The sequence below is a fragment of the Oncorhynchus clarkii genome, chromosome 22 (genome assembly GCF_045791955.1).
Source record: "Oncorhynchus clarkii lewisi isolate Uvic-CL-2024 chromosome 22, UVic_Ocla_1.0, whole genome shotgun sequence".
In the NCBI taxonomy this organism is placed as follows: domain Eukaryota; kingdom Metazoa; phylum Chordata; class Actinopteri; order Salmoniformes; family Salmonidae; genus Oncorhynchus; species Oncorhynchus clarkii.
In genome coordinates, this window is record NC_092168.1 from 15,391,042 (window position 1) to 15,416,322 (window position 25,281).

At 41.6% G+C, this 25,281-nt stretch overlaps 2 protein-coding genes across 3 annotated transcripts in view; one reads left to right on the forward strand and one right to left on the reverse strand.

Moving 5' to 3' along the window:
- Window positions 1–6,565: 6,565 nt before the first annotated feature.
- LOC139380465 (RAB, member of RAS oncogene family-like 3) lies at window positions 6,566–12,913 on the reverse strand. Of its 2 annotated transcripts, XM_071123151.1 has the most exons (9): window positions 12,807–12,913; window positions 12,372–12,463; window positions 12,037–12,166; window positions 11,827–11,941; window positions 11,520–11,670; window positions 11,213–11,284; window positions 9,679–9,717; window positions 7,710–9,563; window positions 6,566–6,770 (listed from the first exon to the last, which is right to left on the reverse strand). In XM_071123151.1, the coding sequence occupies exons 1-8, from the start codon at window positions 12,850–12,852 to the stop codon at window positions 9,507–9,509; spliced, it is 702 nt and encodes a 233-aa protein (XP_070979252.1). In that variant the 5' UTR covers window positions 12,853–12,913; the 3' UTR covers window positions 6,566–6,770; window positions 7,710–9,506. The 2 variants fall into 2 exon arrangements, with proteins under 2 accessions (XP_070979252.1, XP_070979253.1); XM_071123152.1 differs by lacking the exon at window positions 6,566–6,770 and having other exon boundaries at window positions 8,037–9,563; window positions 12,378–12,463; window positions 12,807–12,892.
- Window positions 12,914–13,036: 123 nt separating this feature from the next.
- LOC139380635 (general transcription factor IIE, polypeptide 1, alpha) overlaps window positions 13,037–25,281 on the forward strand; it is a 44,719-nt gene continuing 32,474 nt past the window's right edge. The window contains exons 1-2 of the mRNA XM_071123525.1: window positions 13,037–13,154; window positions 13,603–14,250. Of these exons, the coding sequence (XP_070979626.1) occupies window positions 13,803–14,250 (448 nt within the window). The 5' untranslated portion in view covers window positions 13,037–13,154; window positions 13,603–13,802. The remainder of the gene's footprint in view (window positions 13,155–13,602; window positions 14,251–25,281) is intronic.

Sequence of the window (25,281 nt, forward strand, 5' to 3'; positions counted from 1 at the left end):
AATAGACAGCATGGAAAGCATGGTAAATGAACAAAAGTGATCAAAAGAAAGGTTTGCACTAGAGGTTTCATTGCATGGACTGTCTGGATGAAAAATACATGGCTATACATATTTTTTGTCAGGCACAGAGTGAATGGAAGCCTGTAGGCTACTTGTGATCGGCTTAAGTGGAAAATTAAACACTGTATGAAATTCAACTACAGGGATAAATACTATGACACAACAAAAAAAAAACTCCATCCCAATGTTAGCTACATTGTTACAGTTGTCTCTGGAGGAAGATCTGCTCTCTACCGTGATGTAGCATACTGCCTATTAAGTTGATCTTTGCAACCACATGCTGAGGTAACAGGCAGCTAGCTATACCTTGGCTGAATGGACGGACTTGTTTTGCTAGTGCAAAAATGGCCAGTACGAATAGGCAACCTTAAATACATAACATTGCAACAAATGACTAACGACATCGTAGCAACCGGAGCAGAGGGTCAAAGGTCAGAAGGCATCAACATCCTGGGTCATCCTAAACCAGTGGGCTCAGGAAACAGTATCATAGTCAGCCCCAGACAGCCCCAAAATGTCATGTGTCTAGCTAGCTACATGATTGGCATTTACACGTTATGCCTTAGTAGCATTCTTACCAACTAAATCATTGAATTGAAAGTCTGTGTTCAGGAAGACTTAAACTAATATTTTGGGTTCCCGAGTGGCGCAGCGATCTAAGGCACTGCATCTCAGTGCAAGAGGCGTCACTACAGTCCCTGGTTCTATGACTGGCTGTATCACATCTGACCGTGATTGGGAGTTCCATAGGGCGGAGCACAATTGGCCCAGCGTCGTCCGGGTTTGGCCGGGGTAGGCTGCCATTATAAATAAGAATTTGTTCTTAGCTGACCTGCCTAGTTTAATAAAATAAAAAGTAAAATAAATAGTGTAAGCAACCTCAGCATTGTTGTGTTACTAATGTCTTCATATCCTTGCTGTTACATCCTTTGCAGAGAAGAAATCCTACTCTGAAGTTTGTGAGCTGTGTGCCATGAGAGTTTGGAGAAGTGGCTCCTGAATATGTCCTGGGACAGACTACCTGTGCTCTCATCCTCAGGTCTGTGTGTGTCAGTGTGTGTGTGTGTTTGCGCATGGTGTGTGCATGCATGACCATAGTTGGCTACATGTATATGGACGTTTGACCCTGTGTGTTAGTGCTAAATGTGTGTGTTTAATTGTTGTGTGTGGTGTGACTTCTTCTGCTCCACTGAAACTGTCATATCGTACGTGCCCACCTATCACCTAGCACTACACTCCTGTCGCCTAGCACTACACTCCTGTTACCTAGCCTTACACTCCTGTCACCTAGCACTACACCCCTGTCACCTAGCACTACACTCCTGTTACCTAGCCTTACACTCCTGTCACCTAGCACTACACTCCTGTCACCTAGCACTACACTCCTGTTACCTAGCCTTACACTCCTGTCACCTAGCACTACACTCCTGTTACCTAGCATTACACTCCTGTCACCTAGCATTACACTCCTGTCACCTAGCACTACACTTCTGTTACCGAGTATTACACTCCTGTACTTAGCAGCAGCGGTGGAAAAAGTCCCCAAATGTCATACTTGAGTAAAAGTAAAGATACCTTAATAAAAGACTCAAGTAAAAGTGAAAGTCACCCAGTACAATCCTACTTGAGTAAAAGTCTAAAAGTATTTGGTTTTAAATATACTTAAGTATCAAAGGTAAATGTTATTGCTAAAACATACTTAAGGATCGAAAGTAAAAGTATAAATCATTTCAAATTCCTTATATTAAGCAAACCAGATGGCACCATTTTCTTGTTTTTTAAATGTATTTACGGATAGCCAGGGGCACACTCCAACCATCAGACGTAATTTACAAATGAAGCATTTGTGTTTAGTGAGTCCACCAGATCAGATGCAGTAGGGATGACCAGGGATGTTCTCTTGATACGTGTGTGAATTAGACCATTTTCCTGTACTGCTAAGCATTCCAAATTTAACTTTTGGGTGTCAGGGAAAATGTATGAAAAAAAAGTACAATATTTCCTTTTTTAAAAAACGTTATTATTTGTACCCCTTTTTCAATTGTTTAGTAGCTACTATCTTGTCTCATCGCTACAACTCCCGTACGGGCTCGGGAGAGATGAAGGTTGAAAGTCATGCGTCCTCCGATACACAACCCAACAACCCATGCTTCTTAACACAGTGCGCATCCAACCCGGAAGCCAGCCGCACCAATGTGTCGCACCAATGTGTCGCACCACTGTGCACCTGGCAACCTTGGTTAGCGTGCACTGCACCCGGCCCGCCACAGGAGTCGCTGGTGCGCCCCACAGACCTCCCAGTCGCGGCCGGTTACGACAGAGCCTGGGCGTGAACCCAGAGTCTCTGGTGGCACAGCTGGTGCTGCAGTACAGCGCCCTTAACCACTGTGCCACCCAGGAGGCCCCTTACGTATGTTATGTACTTTACATCACTGCCTAGCACTACACCACCTGTTTACCTAGCACTACACCACCTGTCACCTAGCACTACCCCACCTGTTTACCTAGCACTACCCCACCTGTTTACCTAGCACTACACCACCTGTTACCTAGCACTACACCACCTGTCACATAGCACTACACCACCTGTCACATAGCACTACACCACCTGTCACCTAGCACTACACCACCTGTCACCTAGCACTACACCACCTGTCACCTAGCACTACACCACCTATTACCTAGCACTAAACCACCTGTTAACTAGCACTACACCACCTGTTACCTAGCACTACACCACCTGTTACCTAGCACTACACCACCTGTTACCTAGCACTACACCACCTGTCACATAGCACTACACCACCTGTCACCTAGCACTACACCACCTGTCACCTAGCACTACACCACCTGTCACCTAGCACTACACCACCTGTCACCTAGCACTACACCACCTATTACCTAGCACTAAACCACCTGTTAACTAGCACTACACCACCTGTTACCTAGCACTACACCACCTGTTACCTAGCACTACACCACCTGTCACCTAGCTAGTGAGAAACCGCTAACCACCTGTGTGCTTTTCCTGTTGTTGTTCTGTAAACCTACACCTTCTCAGAAATGGACAGGACCTCAAAGCAACAGAGCCACGTGATCTCTGTTGCTATGCAAAGACTTCTCTGGATCAAACTTTATGGTGTAACCTGCTGGTCAAGTTTGTTGTAATGGAAGAGGTTCTCATATTAACCCCCTTCAATTTTTTTTTTTTTTTTTTTTGGGGGGGGGGGGGGGGGGTTCAACTAAATATTAGAAATGTGTTCCTCATGTCTGGTATACTCAGTGTACGTTATACTGATACTGTTTTGCATGTTGAGTGATACACATCACATTGCAGCTTTGCCTAAAAGCCCACTCTCCCTCATCCCCTCTCTCCCTGCGTGTGTGTTGCAGAAAGACCTGGATCGTATTTGCATCATGGCTGACTGCACTCTAATCCTGGCCTGGAGTTAACACAATCAGGAGCGGCAACTATAGCCTAATAGCAACTATAGCCTAATAATTATTATTATTATTATTGACTGTTCCAAAAGTATTGAGGTAGTGACAATTTTGTTGTTTTGGCTCTGTACTCCAGCACTTTGGATTTGAAAAGATAAAAGATAGAAACAATTTGAAAAGATACAAGATACAATATGAGGTGCAGACTGTCAGCTTTCATTTGAGGGTATGGTGACCCATATCGGGTAAACCGTTTAGAAATTACAGCACTTTTGAACTTAATTGCCAAATTTTAAGGGACCAAAAGTATTGGGACAAATTTACTTATAAAGTAGTCAAGACGAATAGTATTTTGTCCCACATTCCTAGCACGCAATGATTACTTCAAGCTTGTGACTCTACAGACTTATTGGATGAATTTGCTGTGTGTTTTGGTTGTGTTTCAGATTATTTTGTACCCAATAGAAATGAATAGTAAATCATGTATTGTGTCATTTTGGAGTCACTTTCATTGTTAATAGGAATAGAACATGTTTCTAAACGCTTGGATTTTATCATGATTACTAATAGTCCTGAATGAATTGAGAAAGTTGAGAAATAGTGAGAAAGTTACAGTGCCTTCAGAAAGTATTCACACTCCTTTACAAAGTCCACATTTTGTTGTGTACAGCCTGAATTTAAAATTCATAACATTTTGATTGTGTGTCACTGATTTACACACAATACCCCCTAATGTCAAAGTGGAATTATATTTGTAGATATTTTTACTAATAAGTTAAAAATGAAAAGCTGAAATGTCTTGAGTCGATAAGACATTTTGTATTGGCGAGCTTAAATAAGTTCAGGAGTAAAAATGTGTTTAACAATTCACATAAGTTGAATGGACTCACCCTGTGTGCAAAAATAGTGTTTAATACGATTTTTGAATCTCTACCTCATCTCTGTACCCCACACATATCTGTAAGGTTCATCAGTTGAGCAGGGAATTTCAAACACAGATTCAACCACAAAGACCACAGAGGTTGTCCAATGCCTTGCAAAGAAGGGCACCTATTGGTAGATAGTTAAAAAGCTGACATGAAATATTCCTTTGAGCATGGTGAATTTGTTAATGACACTTTGGATGGTGTATCAATACACCCAGTCAATAAAAAGATACAGGTGTCTTTCATAACTCAGTTGCTAGAGAGGAAAGAAACCACTCAGGGATTTCAAAATGAGGCCAATGGTGACTTTAAAACAGTTGTAGAGTTTAATGGCTGTGATAGAATAGAACTGAGGAAGGATCAACAACATTGTAGTTACTCTACAATACTAACCTAAATGACCTAATTTTTGAAAAGAAGGAAGCCTGTACAGAATACAAATATTCCAAAACATGCATCCTGTTTGCAATAAGGCACTAAAGTAATACGGCAAAAATTTTGGAAAAAATATATATATTTTTCCCTGAATATAAATAATTCATAATGAGAATAAAGCTACAGTGCCTTCAGAAAGTACTCACAGCCATTGACCTTTCCCACATTTTGTTGTATTGCAACCTACATTTATAATGGATTCAATTGAGATTTTGTGTCACTGAATTTAATGTTGGTAGGCCGTGAATGGTCTCACACACACCAGTACAGTAGGTGGCAGTGTATGCATCTCTAAAAGTTGGATAAGATTCGCCACCCAAATCGTAAAGAAGAACACACTCTAGTCTAGTGCATGCAAACATTATCGTCAGTGGAGGAGAGAGAGAATGTAGAGCAGCAAAGTGTTTGATGTGATTTTAGCTATCGGTGATGGGCAGGACTCGCCGAAGGTATGTTTGTAAATGAATTTGATAAAGCTATGTAGTCCATTGATCCCTTCCTGATTAATAAATAAAACAAATGTTTTGTTTCTCTGTAATACTAGCCACCTAGCAATTTTATGAAGTTGGCTTTAGCTAGCCAGATACTCTAGATAGGAAGTTGGGAGATTGAGAACCTAACCATCTACCAAGCCATTTCAGGGTATCAATCAAGTTAGAGTAGCTTGTCTATCTTAGCTGGCATGACTGATGGCAAGGTTGCTAGACTTTAGAAAAACAAGCGATTACTAAATGCACTGAATATCACTCACGTACGAACTACCAGTCAGGAGGATACAGACAGTTCAAGAAGTATGTTTAGATATGCAGAAATATACTTGGTTTACATGTAATATGGCATATTTGTGTATTAATTATGATGCCATGATATGTGCCTGTATTGATGTGTTATGATCCCATGTACTGTGATGAAATTTGGATGTAACATCCTAGGCATGTTAGTGCAGTATATTGAGATGTGTGATTTACAACAGAATGACACCCTCATTAAAATTACAACTGAACAGGTAAAGAGGTATGCTTAGATAACCAATGCAGAAAAATAGACATTTTGACATAGAATTAGGAATACCGATTATGTATCTAGATTGCAGGAAAAGGCTTCAGGTGTTTACCAGCAGCATTACCACCCTGCATACCACTGCTGGCTTGCTTCTGAAGCTAAGCAGGGTTGGTCCTGGTCAGTTCCTGGATGGGAGACCAGATGCTGCTGGAAGTGGTGTTGGAGGGCCAGTAGGAGGCTCTGGTCTAAAAAAATATTCCAATGCCCCAGGGCAGTGATTAGACACTGCCCTGTGTAGGGTGCCGTCTTTCGGATGGGACGTTAAACGGGTGTCCTGACTCTGAGGTCATTAAAGATCCTATGGCACTTATCGTAGGGCTGTTAACTCCGGTGTCCTGGCTAAATTCCCAATCTGGCCCTCAAACCATCACGGTCACCTAATAATCTCCAGTTTACAATTGGCTCATTAATCCCTCCTCTCCCCTGTAACTATTCCCCAGGTTGTTGCGGCAAATGAGAATGTGTTCTCAGTCAACTTACCTGGTAAAATAACAAATATAAATAAAAGTTAAAAAAAATGCAAAATTCCACAACACCGCTTCAGACCACCCTCTAAAATAATGGGTGCGTGTTTGCATAGTAAAAATACTTTAAAGTACTACTTAAGTAGTTTTTTGGGTATCATTACTTTACTATTTATATTTTTGACAACATTTACTTATACTCCACTACATTCCTAAATAAGTGTACTTTTAATCCCTACATTTTCCCTGACACCCAAAAGTACTCGTCACATTTCGTAAGGAAAATGGTCTAATTCTAGCACTGATCAAGAGAACATCCCTGGTCATCCCTACTGATTCTGATCTGGCATACTCACTAAACAGAGAACATCCCTGGTCATCCCTACTGCATCTGATCTGGCAGACTCGCTAAACAGAGAACATCCCTGGTCATCCGTACTGCATCTGATCTGGGGGACTCACTAAACAGAGAACATCCCTACTGCATCTGATCTGGCAGACTCACTAAACACAAATGCTTCATTTGTAAAGTATTGCCTAAGTGTTCCCCTGGCTATCCATCAATTTAAAAAAAACAAGAAAATTGTTCTGTCTGGTTTGCTTAATATAAGGAATGTGAAATGATTTATACTTTTGATACTTAAGTATCTTTTAGCAATTACATTTACTTTTGATACTTAAATATATTTAAAACCAAATATTTTTACTCAAGTAGTATTTTACTAGGAGACTTTCACTTTATCATTTTCTATTAATGCATCTATACTTTTACTCAAGTATAACAATTGAGTACTTTTTCCATCACTGACCCTAACTTTGTGTCCCCTCTAAAAGAATGACACCCCTACAGCAGGGGTAGGCAAATAAATCAGCAACATGCCATCAAAGGATCAACACACAACCATTTTCAATAGGTGGCTTGCCATGACAAGACTGCAAGCCGCAAATGCGAGGCCACCAACAAGCCGCCTACGAAGGCTTTGCAACCGGCTAAGATTGGTGTCTTGGGTGGTTGCTAGCGAAGCAGGAAATCATAGAATACATCCTCCGCTCCAGGGTGAAGTTCCTCTCCCCAAATCCTAACCTTAAGCGTAATTGGGGAAAATGCAAGACTCAAATGTAAATCAAATCTTGACGTTGAACTGACGTCTATGCCCAGTGGGCGGGCACATCAATGGACTGACCATCTGCCTATCGGTTCCTAGGACACATTCTCTACACTTTAAAATCATGGCTTTTACCCAGAGACACCTATGATTGTGTACATTGTTGCTCGACTGAATATGAGCCAGTTAACTGTACCTGACAGAATTATGTAAACCGTTTTTTTTTTTTTGGTGCCGAGTGACTTGAACAAAATGAATAAAAGGTGATGTAATCTAATATCTGTTCCTGCACATTTGAAATGGTGATTCATAGCACACGGCCATAGTTTACAGCAGGGTTGCAAACGCACCTTGTGCTCTTACCCTCAGTTGTTTTCTTATAGACTATGATTTCCCCAGTGGCCAAACTCCTAGACAGAATATCAACAAGCACTAAGGATGGTGTCCTAGCCAAAAAGGTATAAGACTAGGTGTTATGACCCATACAAGATACTACACGAAGCATCCCATGCTTACACCCAGAAAATACCTTCAGTCCTGGATTCATTTTGTCAACGTGTTACATTTGTATTCAGAATTCTATGTTCTTCTTATAACAATTAATATTGGAAAATAAATTGAAACCCATACTTACTATGTCATAATATGGGTAATCCTGAATTAATCGTGAATAATGAGTGAGAAAGTTAGATGCACAACTATCAGAACCCCAAGACATGCTAACCAAGACTTTCACGCTCATCATTACTCAGGATTCATCCAGGACTATCCGTAATCATGTTAGCATCCACATTAATGTATAAGTGTTTAGAAACATATTATATTCTTATTTACAATAAGTGACTCAAATGACAATACATGATTCACCATTCATTTCTATTAGGCACAAAAATAATCTTAAACAATCCAAACAAACAGCAAATGCATCCAACAAATTTATAGTCACACACACTTGATGTCGTCATTGCGTGCTATGAATATGGGACCAAATACTACACTTTTTACTACTTTAATACACAAGTGAATTTGTCCCAATGACTTGGTTCCCTAAAATGGAGGGACAGTCGAAAAAGTGCTATAATATCTAAAAGGTTCACCCAATATGGATGAAAATACCCTCAAATTGAAGCTGACAGTCTGGATTTTAACCTCAGTCATTGTATCCTTTTCACATCCAAAGTACTGGAGTAGAACCAAAACAACAAGTGTCACCGTCCCAATACCTATCGAGCTCACTGTATATGCCAATGAGGAACGAGGGGGACGATTAGGTGGCCATGATGGAAATGGGGCCAGGTTGAGAATTTATCCAGGACAATGGGGTTAAGACCCCTACTCTAGCAATAAGTGCCAAGTGGGTTTGACCACAGTGTTATAGGTCCACTGCAGCAGTTTCTCTCAATTATTTCTGGGTAACAAATGTGATTGTTTGAAATTGGCAACCTCTGGAACAGTAGCTTTTCTAGTAGGACCATATCCATTAGGCCAGTGAACAGCATTCCACACTTTGCCTTCTCCTGTACTATACACACAAACACACAGGACAGGGCCAAGTGCGGAATACTGTCCTCTAGCCTAATAGATACGGCTCTTACTATTGCAGAGGTTAAGAAGCTATTTCTAAATCAAGAATTGTGCTAGGACTGTCTGGGAGTGGTCTGATTGGGGAGGAGAAAACTAGCTATTATTGGCAGAGAGGTTTGGAGCGTTCTTATTGGTTTATTAACTAATGTATATGTCACCAGGCCAAAACATCCCACCACAACAAGCTGAGATTTCACTCAGTGTTTTCAAACAGCTCTTACACTAAAAGGAAATTATCACAACATTATTTCAACCTCAGTGTGAAAAATATATATATAAAACCCAGAACATTCACATTTTTGACTGCACTGGGCCTTTAACCGAGATTTTTTTTAAAGAAAGAAAAAAAGACAAGACAAGGTTCACTTGTTGAGTGAGAGACTGCACTGAATCAGGTTGAAACCAGAGGCCCCAGCGCTGTCCACCTCTCAGTCGTAGTGAACGCTTTTGAAGTTGAAGCGTTTCCTCTCTGTGAAACCTGTCATCTGGAGTGGAGGAGAGATGGTTTTATGTTTCAGAGCTGATAAAGTAATGGTTTCAAAATGGGAAAAACCAGAGCAGTGTTTCATGTTCATTATGGATACATAGACCATCACTTACTTGACTAGGGTCTCTGGTGAAGTATCTCTTCTCTACAACCTAAAATAAAAGACAAGTTATGTTTTTGTTGTACATGCTCATGCACTCTTGTATAAAGAACAGTATCCAGTGCCTTCGGAAAGTATTCAGACCCCTTGACTTTTCACATTATTAGGTTACAGCCTAATTCTAAAATTAATTAAATTGTTTCCCCCCCCCCTCAATCTACACAGAATATCCCATAATGGACAAAGCAAAAACAAGTTCAGAATATTTTGCAAAATTATTAAAAATAAAAAACAGAAATATCACATTTACATAACTATTCATACCATTTACTCAGTACTTTGTTTTAGCGCCTTTGTGGTAGATATGAATGCCTCAAGTCTTCTAGGGTATGACGCTACAAGCTTGGCACACCTGTATTTGGGGAGTTTGTCCCATTTTTCTTTGCAGATCCTCTCAAGCTCTGTCAGGCTGGATGGGGAGCGGAGCGTCGCTGCACAGCTACTTTCAGGTCTCTCCAGAGATGTTGTCCTGTCGGAAGGTGAAACTTCGCCCTAGTCCTGAGTGCTCTGGAGCAGGTTTTCATCAAGGATTCTCTGTACTTAGCACCATTCATCTTTGCCTCGATCCGGACTAGTCTCCCAGTCCCTGCATCTGAAAAACATCCTCACAGCATGATGCTGCCATCACCATGCTTGACCATAGAGATGGTGCCAGGTTTCCTCCAGACGGGATGCTTGGCATTCAGGCCAAAGAGTTCAATTTGGGAATCAGAGAATCTTGTTTCTCATGGTCTGCGAGTCCTTTGTCATGTGCCTTTTACCGAGTGGCTTCCGTCTGGCCACTACCATAAAGGCCTGATTGTCCTTCTGGAAGGTTCTCCCATCTTCACAGAGGAACTCTGGAGCTCTGTCAGAGTGACCATTGGGTCACCTCCTTGACCAAGGCCCTTCTCCCCCGGTTGCTCAGTTTGGCCAGGCAGCCAGCTCTAAGCGTCTTGGTGGTTCCAAACTTCTTCCATTTAAGAATGGAGGACACGGTGTTCTTAGGGACCTTCAATGCTGCAGTCATTTTTGGTACCCTTCCCCAGATCTGTGCCTCGACACAATCCTGTCTCGGAGCTCTACGGAGAATTCCTTCAACCTCATGGCTTGATTTTATTATTTAGACAGGTGTTTGCCTTTTCAAATCATGTCCAATCAATTTAATTTACCACAGGTGGACTCCAATGTTATAGAAACATCTCAAGGATGATCAATGGAAACAGGATGCACCGGAGTTCAATTTTGAGTCTCATAGCAAAGGGTCTGAATATTTACGTAAATAAGGTATTTGTTTTTTTTTGTTATAAATTTACAAAAATTTATAAAAACCTGTTTACTCTGTCATTACAGTCTATTGTGTAGATTAATTCATTTAATCAATTTTAGAATAAGGCTGTAACGTAACAAAATGTGGAAAAAGTCAAGGGATCTGAATACTTTCTGAAGGCACTGTATTAAGGGGGTTAAAATATGTAAGAAGAAGCATCTGCTTCTGAACATTTCACCTTGTCAAAGAATCTGCTCAACTTCACAGCGTTGGACGTGCCTGCAGCAAAGTATCTTTGGTTGGTGCAATCCTGTCATGAGAATCGAGGAAAAAACATGACCTAAACCCCAAGCCTCAAGGCACTACCTGTAGCCTATTCAATAGCTGTTACGATATTAATGATGTGTGCCTACTGCCCATACATTGGGCTTTTATTGTTAGCAAAAGCACATTGCTGCAGCAAATAAGGTTATTTTTGACCGAGTGATGGGTAGCTCAGAATCTATAGAGGCCTAGAAGGATAGTTGAGGTGAGGCTTCACCTACCAGGTTGATCTCCTCCGCGTTGAAGTCTTCAGACAGGAAAGCTGTCCTGGTGAGAACATCATTCCTCTTGTTCTCTGGGATCTGGTCAAACTTGGTGCCGATCAGGAGCAAAGGCACAGAGCTGTCAGCAAACTGTTCTCTGTCATAGTCACTGGAAGTATTCAGGCAAGACATTCAAGATAAGACTTTCAGGAAGTACATACACTTTCTCCAAGTGCCTATGCAGGATAGCAACTTCTATTTAACAAGATTTAAAATGTATTAAATTGAGGTAAGCTATTTGATTCCAGCAGTAGAAGATACTTGCCCATTTGAGACGATTACCCCCGTTGGGGAGGAGTCTTTGTTCAAGGCTTCTAGGGACCAGCGATACAGATTCTGGGAGGATTTTTTGTTCGTTAGGTCGTGAACTAACACAATACCTGTAAGGATACAATTATGTGTCATTACAGATCTATACAGGTTATCATTTTTCTCATGTGGTGACTGACAGAGCCAGTCAGTGCTGCAGCTTTACCATTGACAGAGTTGTAGAAAACGGCTCTGGTGCTTTTCAGACTGCTGGTACAGCCCACAGAGCCGCCAACATCCCATAATTCAATGTAATAGGTCTTCTCCTCTGGAGTGCCCTCCTTGTAGTCGTGGACCTGTAAAACCAACTCTTAGAATAACCTTAGAATGTGACTGAGTCAATGTGACTGAGTCAATTAATGGACTAAAGTAACAAAGAAAAAGCAACCAGAGTTGAGTTTGAGTTTATTCTTTAGAGGGGACAGTGCACATTAATCAACATTTCAGTAAAAGTGCCGGTTTTAGCCAGTTGGCTAATTTTCTACCGCAGTCCTTTCCTACCCGTACATCCACGGAGCAGCCTACAGTCCATGATGGATTTCCCAACACTTGGTTCTGACACAGCAGATGAACGAGTGAAGACTTCCCAACACCTGTCATGACAAAATAATTATAGCTAGTGAGACAAATCCAGTATTTTTTTCAAGCACATAGTTAAGTTCACTTCTCATATCTAGGTATATTTTTAAGTGCATCAAGGGAAGCCATCAGCAGAGATTAGAAAATAAGATTAGACTTAGGTTTTCTAAATAACTACTATATGTAGTTAGCAAACATTAGCTATATGTCTAGCTTAACCAGCTAACGTTAGTTACCACGGATAGGGACAAGGGGGACATGTTTTAGATAAGCATTATATTTAACCAAACCATGTCGAAAGACAACATTTACAAAAGCCAATACGATTAGTGAGACATAAATTAATAGGATACCAACCTGAATCACCCAAAACTAGCACCTTCACTCTGTCAAGAGACGCCATTTAATTTTTGTCCTGGAAGTAAACAGTCAAGTTCCAGCCCAAAGAATAACACTTGTTCTCTGATTGGTGTAGGAGAACAGTTTCCATTTCTAACTATCCACATTTATAACAACAACATTGGAAATTGTGAACGTCAATCAAAATAGTGTTGCGTTGATTGGCTGTTAAAGTACAGCATGACGTACAGCCAATCGGAATAGAAAACATTTTTCCAGAGTTCCACGGCGAAAAAATGTAGAGAAAAGTACGAAGCAGATCATCCACAAGCTTTCAAGTTATTGCAAGAGAACACATGCAATTGAGTGAGTGTCGGATTTTCTGTATTTCATACATGTGTTGTAGTTAAGCTAGCTAGCTCGTTTATTCTCACATAGATCAATTGTATTACGCTAACCCGTGATGTAGCTAGCTGTAAACTGAGCTAGCTACTGTTAGCATAGTTGCTAGCTAGCTTCTATTCATTCCGTTTCCATTCGCGAGTATTAGCTAACAACAAAAAGTATCGTTTGCTAAATAATATTTTGGCTAACCATATAGGTTCTGCATTACAGCCGGTTCATCTCTCATTTAGATATGTTTGACTGTAACTGTTATGACTTACAAGCTAGCTAACCACATTGCCACCCCGTCCACGTTGGATGAACACATGTTTTTAACAAAGAGTTCCTTAGTTATATAGTAATCCTACTGATGGATGGTGATGTCTAAGTTTCAATACCAGATTGTATAAACAGTGCTCCTTTGTTGCAGATCCCACCACAGAGAAGGACCCCCTTGACCCCTTGCTGGGGTTTCTCCCCCTCAAGATCCTCTCCTTTCTGCCTGAAGTTTACACACCCTCCTATCCAACCACCCACAGACACTTTTCAGGCTATCTATTGTAGCCTTTACTTATTGTGTAAGCCACTCTCTCTACCAGTCTGCTACCCCATAGGACAGCCATATAGAAGATGTCAGAGCCAGAATTATTAACAGAGGTCCCTGCTTCGCTGAAGCGCCTGGCCAAGCAGGTAGTGCGGGGCTTCTACGGGGTGGAGCATGCCCTGGCTCTGGATGTTCTTATCCGCAACCCCTGCGTCCGCGAGGAGGACATGCTGGAGCTGCTCAAGTTTGACCGAAAGCAGCTGCGCTCGGTGCTCAATACGCTCAAGGGCGACAAGTTCGTCAAGTGCCGCATGCGGGTGGAGACGGCTCCCGACGGCAAGACCACGCGTCACAACTACTACTTCATCAACTACCGCCTGCTGGTCAATGTGGTCAAGTACAAGCTGGATCACATGCGGCGGCGCATCGAGACGGATGAAAGGGACTCCACCAACCGGGCGTCGTTCCGCTGCCCCTGCTGCTTCAGCACCTTCACTGACCTGGAGGCCAATCAGCTGTTTGACCCCATGACAGGTGAGGAGAGAGAGGGTGGGGGGGGGGGGGAGTAGGCGGGATAATAGGGTTGAGGGAGGAGAGGAGGAAGTGAGAGAAAGAGGGAGAGTTTTGCAGAAGCATGAGACGTGTAGAGAGGCACTGGCGGACTTCCCATTAGGCAGAAGAGGCATTTGCCTCAGGCGTCACATCATCAAGGGGCTGCATGAGCTAGGCATAAAATATAAACCTGCAGAAAACTTTAGTGATGCACTGATATGACGTTTTTGGCCGATATCCGATGTTTTTCTTGCCCCCCCCCCAAAAAACGATACAGATAATCGATATTTAACATTTTTGTGGCCTTTTAAGCATTCTAGTACAGTTAAATAGTTAACACAGACATGGACGCAGCGGTCTAAGACACTACAGTTCCTTGTTCGAATCCAGACTCTATCACATCTGGCCGTGATTTGGAGTCCCATAGGGCGGCGCACAATTGGCCCAGCGTCATCTGGGTTTGAAGGCCGTCATTGTAAATAAGAATTTGTTCTTAACTGACTTGCCGAGTTAAATAAAGGTTACATACACACACACACACACACCACACTGACCCCAAAAATATTTTGTTGGCATTTACGTATGTCCCCATTACCAGTAAAACATAATTAAAACCTATTTATTTCACTTACTTGCTGTTTTGTTGTTAATTTCTTCAGTTGTTTCATTCTCAACCTGGATTTCTATGGAAAGCCGTTTGGGTCTTTGCGTGTCAAAAAAGATACACTATTTGACGTGTCAAATAAGCTTGTTGACCAATCAGGATCTGAATATGACTGCATGTCACATAATGATTTAACGCGTTCATACATTTTTTTAAATGTAGTTATTACACATTGATTACACAATCACTTGTATTTCATATGTCACAACGATTCATCGATACGTATGCTGTGATGCTGGTGAAGTTGTCTCGCACACCTACATTGCTGGTCATAAAAAAGGCTAGCTAGCTCATGGATGCAAACAATGTTCTTCCCCAAAAACATAGCAAAATGACAATCTGTTTCAGGAGCTGTAGTTAGCTAGCTAACCAGGTGTCATCCATCTAAACTAACCCTAATTTATAAGACGTTCTTATTTCATTAATGGTGGTTGGACCCATCTATGTGAAGCTAGCTACAGTAGTGGACTTTGAAGTTGGCCTTCAAAATAAAAATATGGCATAATTCTAATGTTTGTATTCATTTGCATCATTGTAAATGACATACTTTTATTTTGAAGGCAAACCGCAAATTCCACTATTGTGCCTAATCCTTATTGTGGCTAGCTTCACAAAACAACCCAGTTCGGTCGAGCCTCACTAGCATGATGAAGGTAGCTGGCAGCTTTTAACGTTCGCTTTGGGCAACAGGGTTAAGTATCTGGCTAGTTATTTATTTTCATGAACTGAAGTTCAATTTCAATAGGCGAACAACAATTGTCAACCTAGTTAATACTTACTCACAAGGACTCCTAAATCATTGCTAAGAATAATGAAAATGACTGCAGTTTCTACTAGTCAATGTTTTCAGGCTGGTTGTATTGCTGTTAGCTAGGTACCAAGCTAAAGCTAGCTACCCCAGAAGTTGCGGTCGAACAAATTATGCTTTATTACCAACGCGGTATTGGAAACATTGTTCGTTGTCAGTGTTTGCTTGTTTGCAGACTTTTTTGTACAACTTTGACAGTGCGACTATCTTTTTTGACACGCAAAGACCCAAACGGCGTTCCAGCGAATTTATGTCATGAAGATATTAGCAGTGACGCTATTACTGTGTAACTCCAGTAGGGCAACATCTGACAAATGGCGCACTTGGTAGTGTGTACCAGTGCTCGACCAGTCGGCGAAAGCCAACATCACCCATGACAGAGAACAGTTGATTGTCAAGGGCATTGAATTCCTTTATCTTGGCTTTAATGGATTCCTCCTTTGAGTTGTCTCGCTGAAATTTCAAATGACTGCTTGACTTGTTGACTGCTCGATCCACACAGCAGACATTGTGGGGTAGTTTAGGGATGCTGTGATGCAGGTGTAGCACAAATTTTTACATGGCGTCATTACGTCATATACGTTATATAGGTATGCACGTTTGCTTTGACATTGGTTTTTCACATCGGGCCGATACCGATGTTGGCATTTTTAGCTAATATCGTCCGATTCCGATATGTTCACCGATATTATCATGCATCCCTAGAAAACGTTATGCTGAAGTACTGAAATTCCCACAGAAGAATGTTGTTTCTTAAAATATATAAATATATATTACACACAGTACCAGTCAAAAGTACCAGGGCTTTTCTTTATTTGTACTATTTTCTACATTGTAGAATAATAGTGAAGACATCAAAACTGTGAAATAACATGTAGTAACCAAAAAAGTGTTAAAAAAATCAAAATATATTTTATATTTGAGATTCTTCAAAGTAGCCACCCTTTGCCTTGATGAAAGCTTTGCCACACTCTTGAAATTCTCTCTACTAGCTTCATGAGGTACTCACCTTAAATGCATTTCAATGAACAGGTAGGTGTGCCTTGTTAAAAGTTAATTTCTGGAATTTATTTCAGCCAATCAGTTGTGTTGGGACAATGTAAGGGTGGTATACAGACGATAGCCCTATTTTTGTTAAAGAAGTCCATATTATGGCAAGAGCAGCTCAAATAAGCAGAAATAAACAATAGTCTATCATTACTTTAAGACATGGTCAGTCGATCTGGAAAATTTCAGGAACCGTGAATGTTTCTTCAAGTGCAGTCGTAAAAACCATCAAATGCTATGCTGAAACTGGTTCTCATGAGGACCGCCACAGGAATAGAAGACCCAGAGAATAAGTTAGTTACCAGCCCCAGAAATTGCAGCCCAAATAAATGCTTCAGAGTTCAAGTAACAGACACATCTTAACATCAACTGTTCAGAGGGGACTGTGTGAATCAGGCCTTTGTGGTCGAATTGCTGCAAAGAAACCACTACTAAAGGACACCAATAAGAAGAAGACTTGCTTAGGCCAAGAAACACGAGCAATGGACATTAGACCGGTGGAAATCTGTCCTTCAGTCTGAGTCCAAATTTGAGATTTTTGGTTCCAACCGCCACATCGTTGTGAGATACAGAGTAGGTGAATGGATGATCTCCGAATGTGTGGTTCCCACCATGAAGCATGGAGGAGGTGGTGAGTGGGTGCTTTGCTGGTGACACTGTCTGTGATTTATAATTCAAGGCACACTTAACCAGCATGGCTACCACAGCATTCTGCAGCGATATGCCATCCCATCTTAGTGGGACGATAATCTTTTTTTTCAACAGGACAATGAGCCAACACGCCTCCAGGCTGTGTAAGGGCCATTTGACCAAGAAGGGGAGTGATGGAGTGCTGCGTCAGATGACCTGGCCTCAACAATCACCCGACCTCAATGCAATTGAGATAGTTTGGGATACGTTGGACCACAAAGTGAAGGAAACAAGTGCTTGTGTGACAATGTGCGCCTAAGTGGTAGGTGTAGGAGTCAGGCGCAGGAGAGCAGGGAATGTCTGAGAAGCGTGTTTTTTTAATAGAAAGTCCACCAACACAGGAATGGCACAATCAAAAGGTACAACGCCCTCGACCACAGAGAACCTGTGCAAACGCACGGAGGAACAAACAACGTTCCGACACTAATTCAACTTCAGAACCCGTGAAAACAAATAACGGGAATACCGAACCGAGCACCTCACAATAGAAGACTAGTCCCGCACAAACTAAGCAGACAACAGGTTACCTACCATATTATACACACAGAAATTAACTCAAATGAAACCAGGTGTGAAAAAAAAACCGACAAAACAAACAGAACAGGAAAACGGGATCGGTGGCGGCTAGTAGCCCGGCGACGCCGACCGCCGCCCAAACAGGGAGAGTTACCCTCGGTAGAAGTTGTGACTGCTTAGCATATGTGTGAATTTTTACAAGACTGTTAGAAAAGCATTCCTTATGAAGCTGGTTGAGAGAATGCCAAGAGTGTCATCAAGGCAAAGGGTGGCTACTTTGAAGAATGTAAAATATATTTTGATTTGTTTTAACACTTTTTTGGTTACTACATGATTCCATAAGTGTAATTTCATAGTTTTGATGTCTTCACTATTCTACAATCTAGAAAATACAGAAAAATAAAGATTATATAAAAATGTAAAAATAATAGTAGCGAGGCTATACAGGGGGTACCGGTACAGAGTGAATGTGCTGGGGAACGATGTAGGTAGAGGTAAAGTGACTATGCATAGATAATAGAGAGTAACAGCAGCATCAAAGTGTGTGTGTGTGTGTGGGGGGGGACAATGCAAATTGTACCGGTAGCCATTTGATTAGCTGTTTTGGAGTTTTATGGCTTGGGGGTAGAAGCTGTTAAGAATCCTTTTGGACCTAGACTTGGCACTCTGGTACTGCTTGCAGTGCGGTAGCAGAGATAACAGTTTATGACCAGAGTGGCTGGAGTCTTTGGCAATTTTACGGCCTTTTCTCTGATGCCTGATATAGAGGTACTGGATTGCAGGAAGCCAGGCCCCAGTGATATAATGAGCCGTATGCACTATTCTCTGTAGTAGAGGTCGACCGATTATGATTTTTCAACGCTGATACCGATTATTGGAGGACCAAAAAAGCTGATACCGATTAATCTGCCAATTTAAAACATTTTTATTTTATTTGTAATAATGACAATTACAACAATACTGAATGAACACTTATTTTAACTTAATATAATAAATCAATAAAATCAATTTAGCCTCAAATAAATAATGAAACACGTTCAATTTGGTTTAAATAATGTAAAAACAAAGTGTTGGAGAAGAAAGTAAAAGTGCAATATGTGCCATGTAAGAAAGCTAATGTTTCAGTTCCTTGCTCAGAACATGAGAACATATGAAAGCTGGTGGTTCCTTTTAACATGAGTCTTCAATATTCCCAGGTAATAAGTTTTAGGTTGTAGTATTTATAGGAATTATAGGACTATTTCTCTCTATACCATTTGTATTTCACATACCTCTGACTATTGGATGTTCTTATAGGCACTTTAGTATTGCCAGTGTAACAGTATAGCTTCCATCCCTCTCCTCGCCCCTACCTGGGCTCGAAGCTGCGTTACCCATGCAGAGCAAGGGGAATAACTACTCCAAGTCTCAGAGCGAGTGACTTTTGAAACGCTATTAGCGCGCACCCCGCTAACTAGCTAGCAATTTCACATCGGTTACACCAGCCAAATCTCGGGAGTTGATGGGCTTGAAGTCAAAAACAGGGCAATGCTTGAAGCACAGGGAAAAGCTGCTGGCAAAATGCACGAAAGTGCTGTTTGAATGAATGCTTACGAACCTGCTGCTGCCTACCAGCGCTCAGTCAGACTGCTCTATCAAATCATAGACTTAATTATAACATAATAACACACAGAAATACGAGCGTTAGGTCATTAATATGGTCAAATTTGAAACTATCATCTCGAAAACAAGACGTTTATTCTTTCAGTGAAATACGGAACCGTTCTGTATGTTCTAACGCACATATGTCAGAGTCAAGGCCCGCGGGCCACATCCGGCCCGCAAGAAGGTTTTTTACGGCCCCTGGGATGATCTTGATTTATTATTAGAACCGGCCCGCAGCAAGCCGGCAGCCCGCAGATCTTTTACACGCACCAATACTACATTTCCCACAATGCAAAGGTGACGCACCGAGCAGTAGGCTGCTTCATTTCAATATTTATTGGCACAGCAGTCGTCAGCATCACAGTAAAATTAACTTTCAGATACCCATCAAAAATGGCAAAACGGAAGGTGGATACTGAGAACCGGGGGTTTCAAACAAGGTGGAAGTCGGAGTATATGTTCACGAAGGTAGCTGGAAAACCTGTGTGTCTTCTGTGTGGAGAAAGTGTGGCGGTACTGAAAGAGTATAATCTGAGACGACATTATGAAACGAAACACGCGGACAAAAACAAGAATATGGACATGGAACAAAGGCTACAAAAGGCAGAGGAATTAAAACGAGGCCTCAAATCTCGACAGGCTCTGTTCAAAAAAGCCAAATCACAAGGCCAGGCTGCTGTCAAGGCCAGTTTTATTTTGGCAGAAGAGATCGCTAAATCAGCCCGGCCATTTACGGAGGGGGATTTCATCAAAAACTGCATGATTAAAGTTTGTGACGAAGTTTGCCCAGAAAAAAGGCAACTCTTTTTAAATGTGAGTCTGAGCAGAAACACCATTGCCGAGAGAGTAGACCAGTTGTCCATCAATCTAAAAGAGCAGCTTGTGAAAAAGGGAAAAGATTTTATTGCATATTCCTTGGCTGTGGATGAGAGCACCGACATTTCTGACATTGCCCAGTTGTCAATTTTCATCCGCGGAGTGGACTCCAACCTAAGCGTGACAGAGGAGTTTTTGGCTTTACGTCCTATGCATGGCACAACTACGGGGCATGATTTGTATGAAGAGGTGTCAAGATGTGTAAATGAGATGGAGCTGCCTTGGGAAAAACTCGTGGGTTTGACAACCGACGGAGCACCTGCGATGTGTGGACACAGGAGCGGACTGGTGGCGAAGATACGGGAAAAGATGCAAGAGGAAAACGCGACAGGTGAGCTGACAGCTTATCATTGTATCATACACCAGGAAGCGTTGTGCGGTAAAGCCTTGAAAATGGAGCATGTAATGAGCATCATCACGCGCACAGTTAACTTTATCAGAGCCAAAGGTTTGAATCACCGCCAGTTCAAGGCATTTCTGACGGAGTTAGAAACGGAGCATGGTGATTTGCCTTATCACACAGAGGTGCGATGGCTAAGCCAGGGAAAGGTGCTTCAAAGATGTTTCGAGCTTCGTGAGGAGATTTGTCTGTTCTTGGACAGCAAAGGGAAAGACACAACACAACTCCGAGACGAAATGTTTCTGTGTGAAATGGCTTTTCTGTGTGACATTACGAGTCATCTGAATGCAATAAACTTGCAGCTGCAGGGTCGGGATCGTGTCATCTCTGATATGTACAGTACAGTGAAGGCATTTAAAACCAAACTGACTCTGTGGGAGACGCAGATGCGGAAAGAAAATTTGAGCCACTTTCCCAGCTGCCAGACCATGAAAGAGAAGCTCTCTACCAGTGCGTTCCCGAGCACACAGTTGGCTGATAAAATAGGTATGCTTGCCGCTGACTTTCGACGCCGATTTGCTGACTTTGAAGCACAAAAAAGCAGGTTGGAACTGCTCGGTAACCCATTTGCTGTTGACGTGGAAAGCTCACCACCAAACCTCCAAATGGAGTTGATTGACCTCCAATGCAATGATGCACTGAGGGCAAAATATGCGGCAGTGGGTGCTGCGGAGTTCGCCCGTTTCCTCCCCGGCACAATGCCCCAGCTGCGCATCCAGGCTGCTCAAACGTTGTCTATGTTTGGCAGCACATACCTGTGTGAACAACTGTTTTCTTTGATGAACCTGAACAAAACATCACACAGAAGTCGACTTACTGCTGAACACCTCCACTCAATTCTGAGGATTTCTTCAGCTCAGAGCCTTACCCCGAACATTGATGAACTTGTGGAAAAGATGGGACACCACCAAGTATCACCCTCAACCTCAAACAAGTGAACATTACTGTGCAATCACATATTTAGAGTTTTTACTCAGTTCAAGTTTAAAAGTTAAAATTTAATATTTGTTTTCACTGCATGTTACTTCTCCTTAAACAAAGTGTTGTTTTTGATTAATAGATTTTTGCACTTTATTTTTTTGTATTTCAATCCAATTATATTTTAAAAATATTTCAGTTGAGTGGATGATAGAAAATTGCTATTATTGTTTTTTCTTTGAAGTAAATTTAGCCCACTTTTGCTAAAATAGAAAATATAGTCTACTGATGGTGCCTTGAATACCGGTTTCTTTCATTTAATGTTCATGTTATGGGGATATTTATATAAAGGAAATTTGTCTTTTGTGTCTGTTGAAAATTAAAGATTACTGACAGAGCCATAAGAAAATATTGCTTTATTTATCTGATCATATTGTAATATATTTGTTAGGTTTTCAGTAGGTTCAATTAGGTTCACTAGACTATATGCGTCATTTAAAAATTTTTCAATGAACATTCGAACAGTCCGGCCCTCGTCTTGTAGCTGATTTTTTTATTTGGCCCTCCGTCCATTTGACTTTGACACCCCTGTTCTAACGGATGGCATCCATAAGTCTAAATATTCCTGTTACATTGCACAACCTTCAATGTTATGTCATAATTACGTAAAATTCTGGCAAATTAGTTAGCAACGAGCCAGGTGGCCCAAACTGTTGCATATACCCTGACTCTGCGTGAAATGAACGCAAGAGAAGTGACATAATTTCACCTGGTTAATATTGCCTACTAACCTGGATTTCTTTTAGCTAAATATGCAGGTTTAAAAATATATACTTCTGTGTATTGATTTTAAGAAAGGCATTGATGTTTATGGTTAGGTACAGATTGGAGCAAGGACAGTACTTTTTCGCGAATATGCACCGCATCGATTGTATGCAACGCAGGACACGTTAGATAAACTATTAATATCATCAACCGTGTAGTTAACTAGTGATTATGATTGATTGGCCTCCTGGGTGGTGCAGTGGTTAAGGGCGCTGTATTGCAGCGCCAGCTGTGCCATCAGGGACTCTGGGTTCGCGCCCAGGCTCTGTCATAAGGTCCGTGGGGCGACGCACAATTGGCCTAGCGTTGTCCGGGTTAGGGAGGGCTTGGCTGGTAGGGATATCCTTGTCTCATCGCGCACCAGCGACTCCTGTGGCGGGCCGGGTACAGTGTGCGCTAACCAAGGTTGCCAGGTGCACGGTGTTTCCTCCGACACATTGGTGCGGCTGGCTTCCGGGTTGGATGCGCACTGTGTTAAGAAGCAGTGCGGCTTGGTTGGGTTGTGTTTTGGAGGACGCATGACTTTCAACCTTCGTCTCTCCCGAGCCCGTACGGGAGTTGTAGCGATCAGACAAGATAGTAGCTACTACAACAATTGGATACCATGAAATTGGGGAGAAAAAGGGCAAAAAAAAGAAAAAAAAAGGTTATGATTGATTGATTGTTTTTTATAAGATAAGTTTAATGCTAGCTAGCAATTTACCTTGGCTTACTGCAGTCGCGTAACAGGCAGGCTCCTCGTGGAGTGCAATGAGAGGCAGGTGGTTAGAGCGTTGGTCTAGTTAACCGTAAGGTTGTAAGATTGAATCCCCGAGCTGACAGCGTTCTGCCCCTGAACAAGGCAGTTAACCCCCTAGGCCGTCATTGAAAATAAGAATGTGTTCTTAAATTACTTACCTAGTTAAATAAAGATTAAATAAAGGTGTTACATTATTATTTTTTAATCTGCCAAATCGGTTAAAAAAAAATACAAATTTCCGATTGTTATGAAAACTTGAAATCAGCCCTAATTAATCGGCCATTCTGGTCGACCTCTACTCTGTAGTGCCTTGCGGTCGGAGGCCGAGCCGTTGCCGTACCAGGCGTTGATGCAACCAGGATGCTCTCGGTGGTACAGCTGTAAAACCTTTTGAGGATCTGAGGACCCATGCCAAATCTTTTCAGTCTCCTGAGGGGGAATAGGCTTTGTCGTGTTCGGTCCTCCTTTTCCTGTAGTCCACAATCATCTCCTTTTGTCTTGATCACATTGAGGGAGAGGTTGTTGTCCTTGTACCACATGGTCAGGTCTTTGACCACCTCCCTATAGGCTGTCTCATCGTTGGTCATCCCAGATGAGGGAAAAACACAGTTTCAATGCGTAGTACATGTAATCACTAGGTGTTACACAGGATTTAGATAGTTAAAATGATGTGTAACTTGAGGGGTACTTACTTGTACTTAAAGTGTGCTTTATATAGTTCATTACCCATCCTGACAACCTGGCCCACCTTTTAAAGCTTCTGGAAGTTTCACTTCATTTCAGTACCTTATTGTGAAATGAAACTTCCGGAAGCTTTAAAACGAGGACCAGGTTGTCATGATGGGTAATGTACTATTTAAGCCCACATTTAGTTACAAGTAAGTACCCCTCAAGATATACTTAATTTTAATGAGCTAAATCCTGTGTAACAACTAGTTATTACATTGTACTTGGCAACAATGACATGTACTACGCTTTGAAATAGTGTATTTTTCCACATCTGGTATGCCACCCATATTAGATCCCAGTCAGTGAGGTTGAGCTACAGATCTTCTTTTTTTTACCAGCTCAACCAAGTTAACCCAAATGGTACACTATTTTATTTTGGGGGCCATTGCTAGCAACATCACTGAGTGGAGACCTAGTTTGAACAGTGCACATTCGAGGGTAAGTAATTAGAGCCTATTTAGCATAGACACCCAGCATATCCACGAGGGATCACAACCTTTTGTGACAGCTGTAACTGTATGCAGCTGAGTAGAAGCGAAACACTAAGTTGGTGAATTTAGTGGAAACATGCCCATTTGTAACCAGCATGGTAACAAGCATTAATTGTTATACCTCTGTAATTACATACTTCAATTACGACCAGTTACATGTTGTTACAGTTAACTAAAATACTTGTTAGTGTAATCGCATGAACTTGCCATGAACTTCTCCAGGCTTTCCCGTATTAGGGATGCCTGGTTTTTGATGAGGCTAGCTTGGAGGGGGTTCTCACACTGGGCTCTGCCTGGGGCCTTCAAATCACTAAATCTGCCCCTGCAGAGAGGGGGGTTGGGGAGAGGGGGAGATATTTTGGCAGTTATAGCTGCAATATGTAACTTTTTAGGCGATCTGACCAAATTCACATAGAAATATCTGTCATTCTCATTGAAAGCAAGTCTATGTGGTATATCTGTTCTATGTGCTCTAATCTATACCTCGCAAAAACTAAATTTAAGAAGGCATCTTTTGCTTTCATTTTTGTTTACTAGCTTCAAACAGCTGAAATACAATAGTTTTGGTTAGATGGTACAATGATTCTATACACTATACATGCTTGTTTTGTAACAAACTAAAAATAGGCAAACTATTAGATTTTTATCAACCAGGAAATGGCGGAG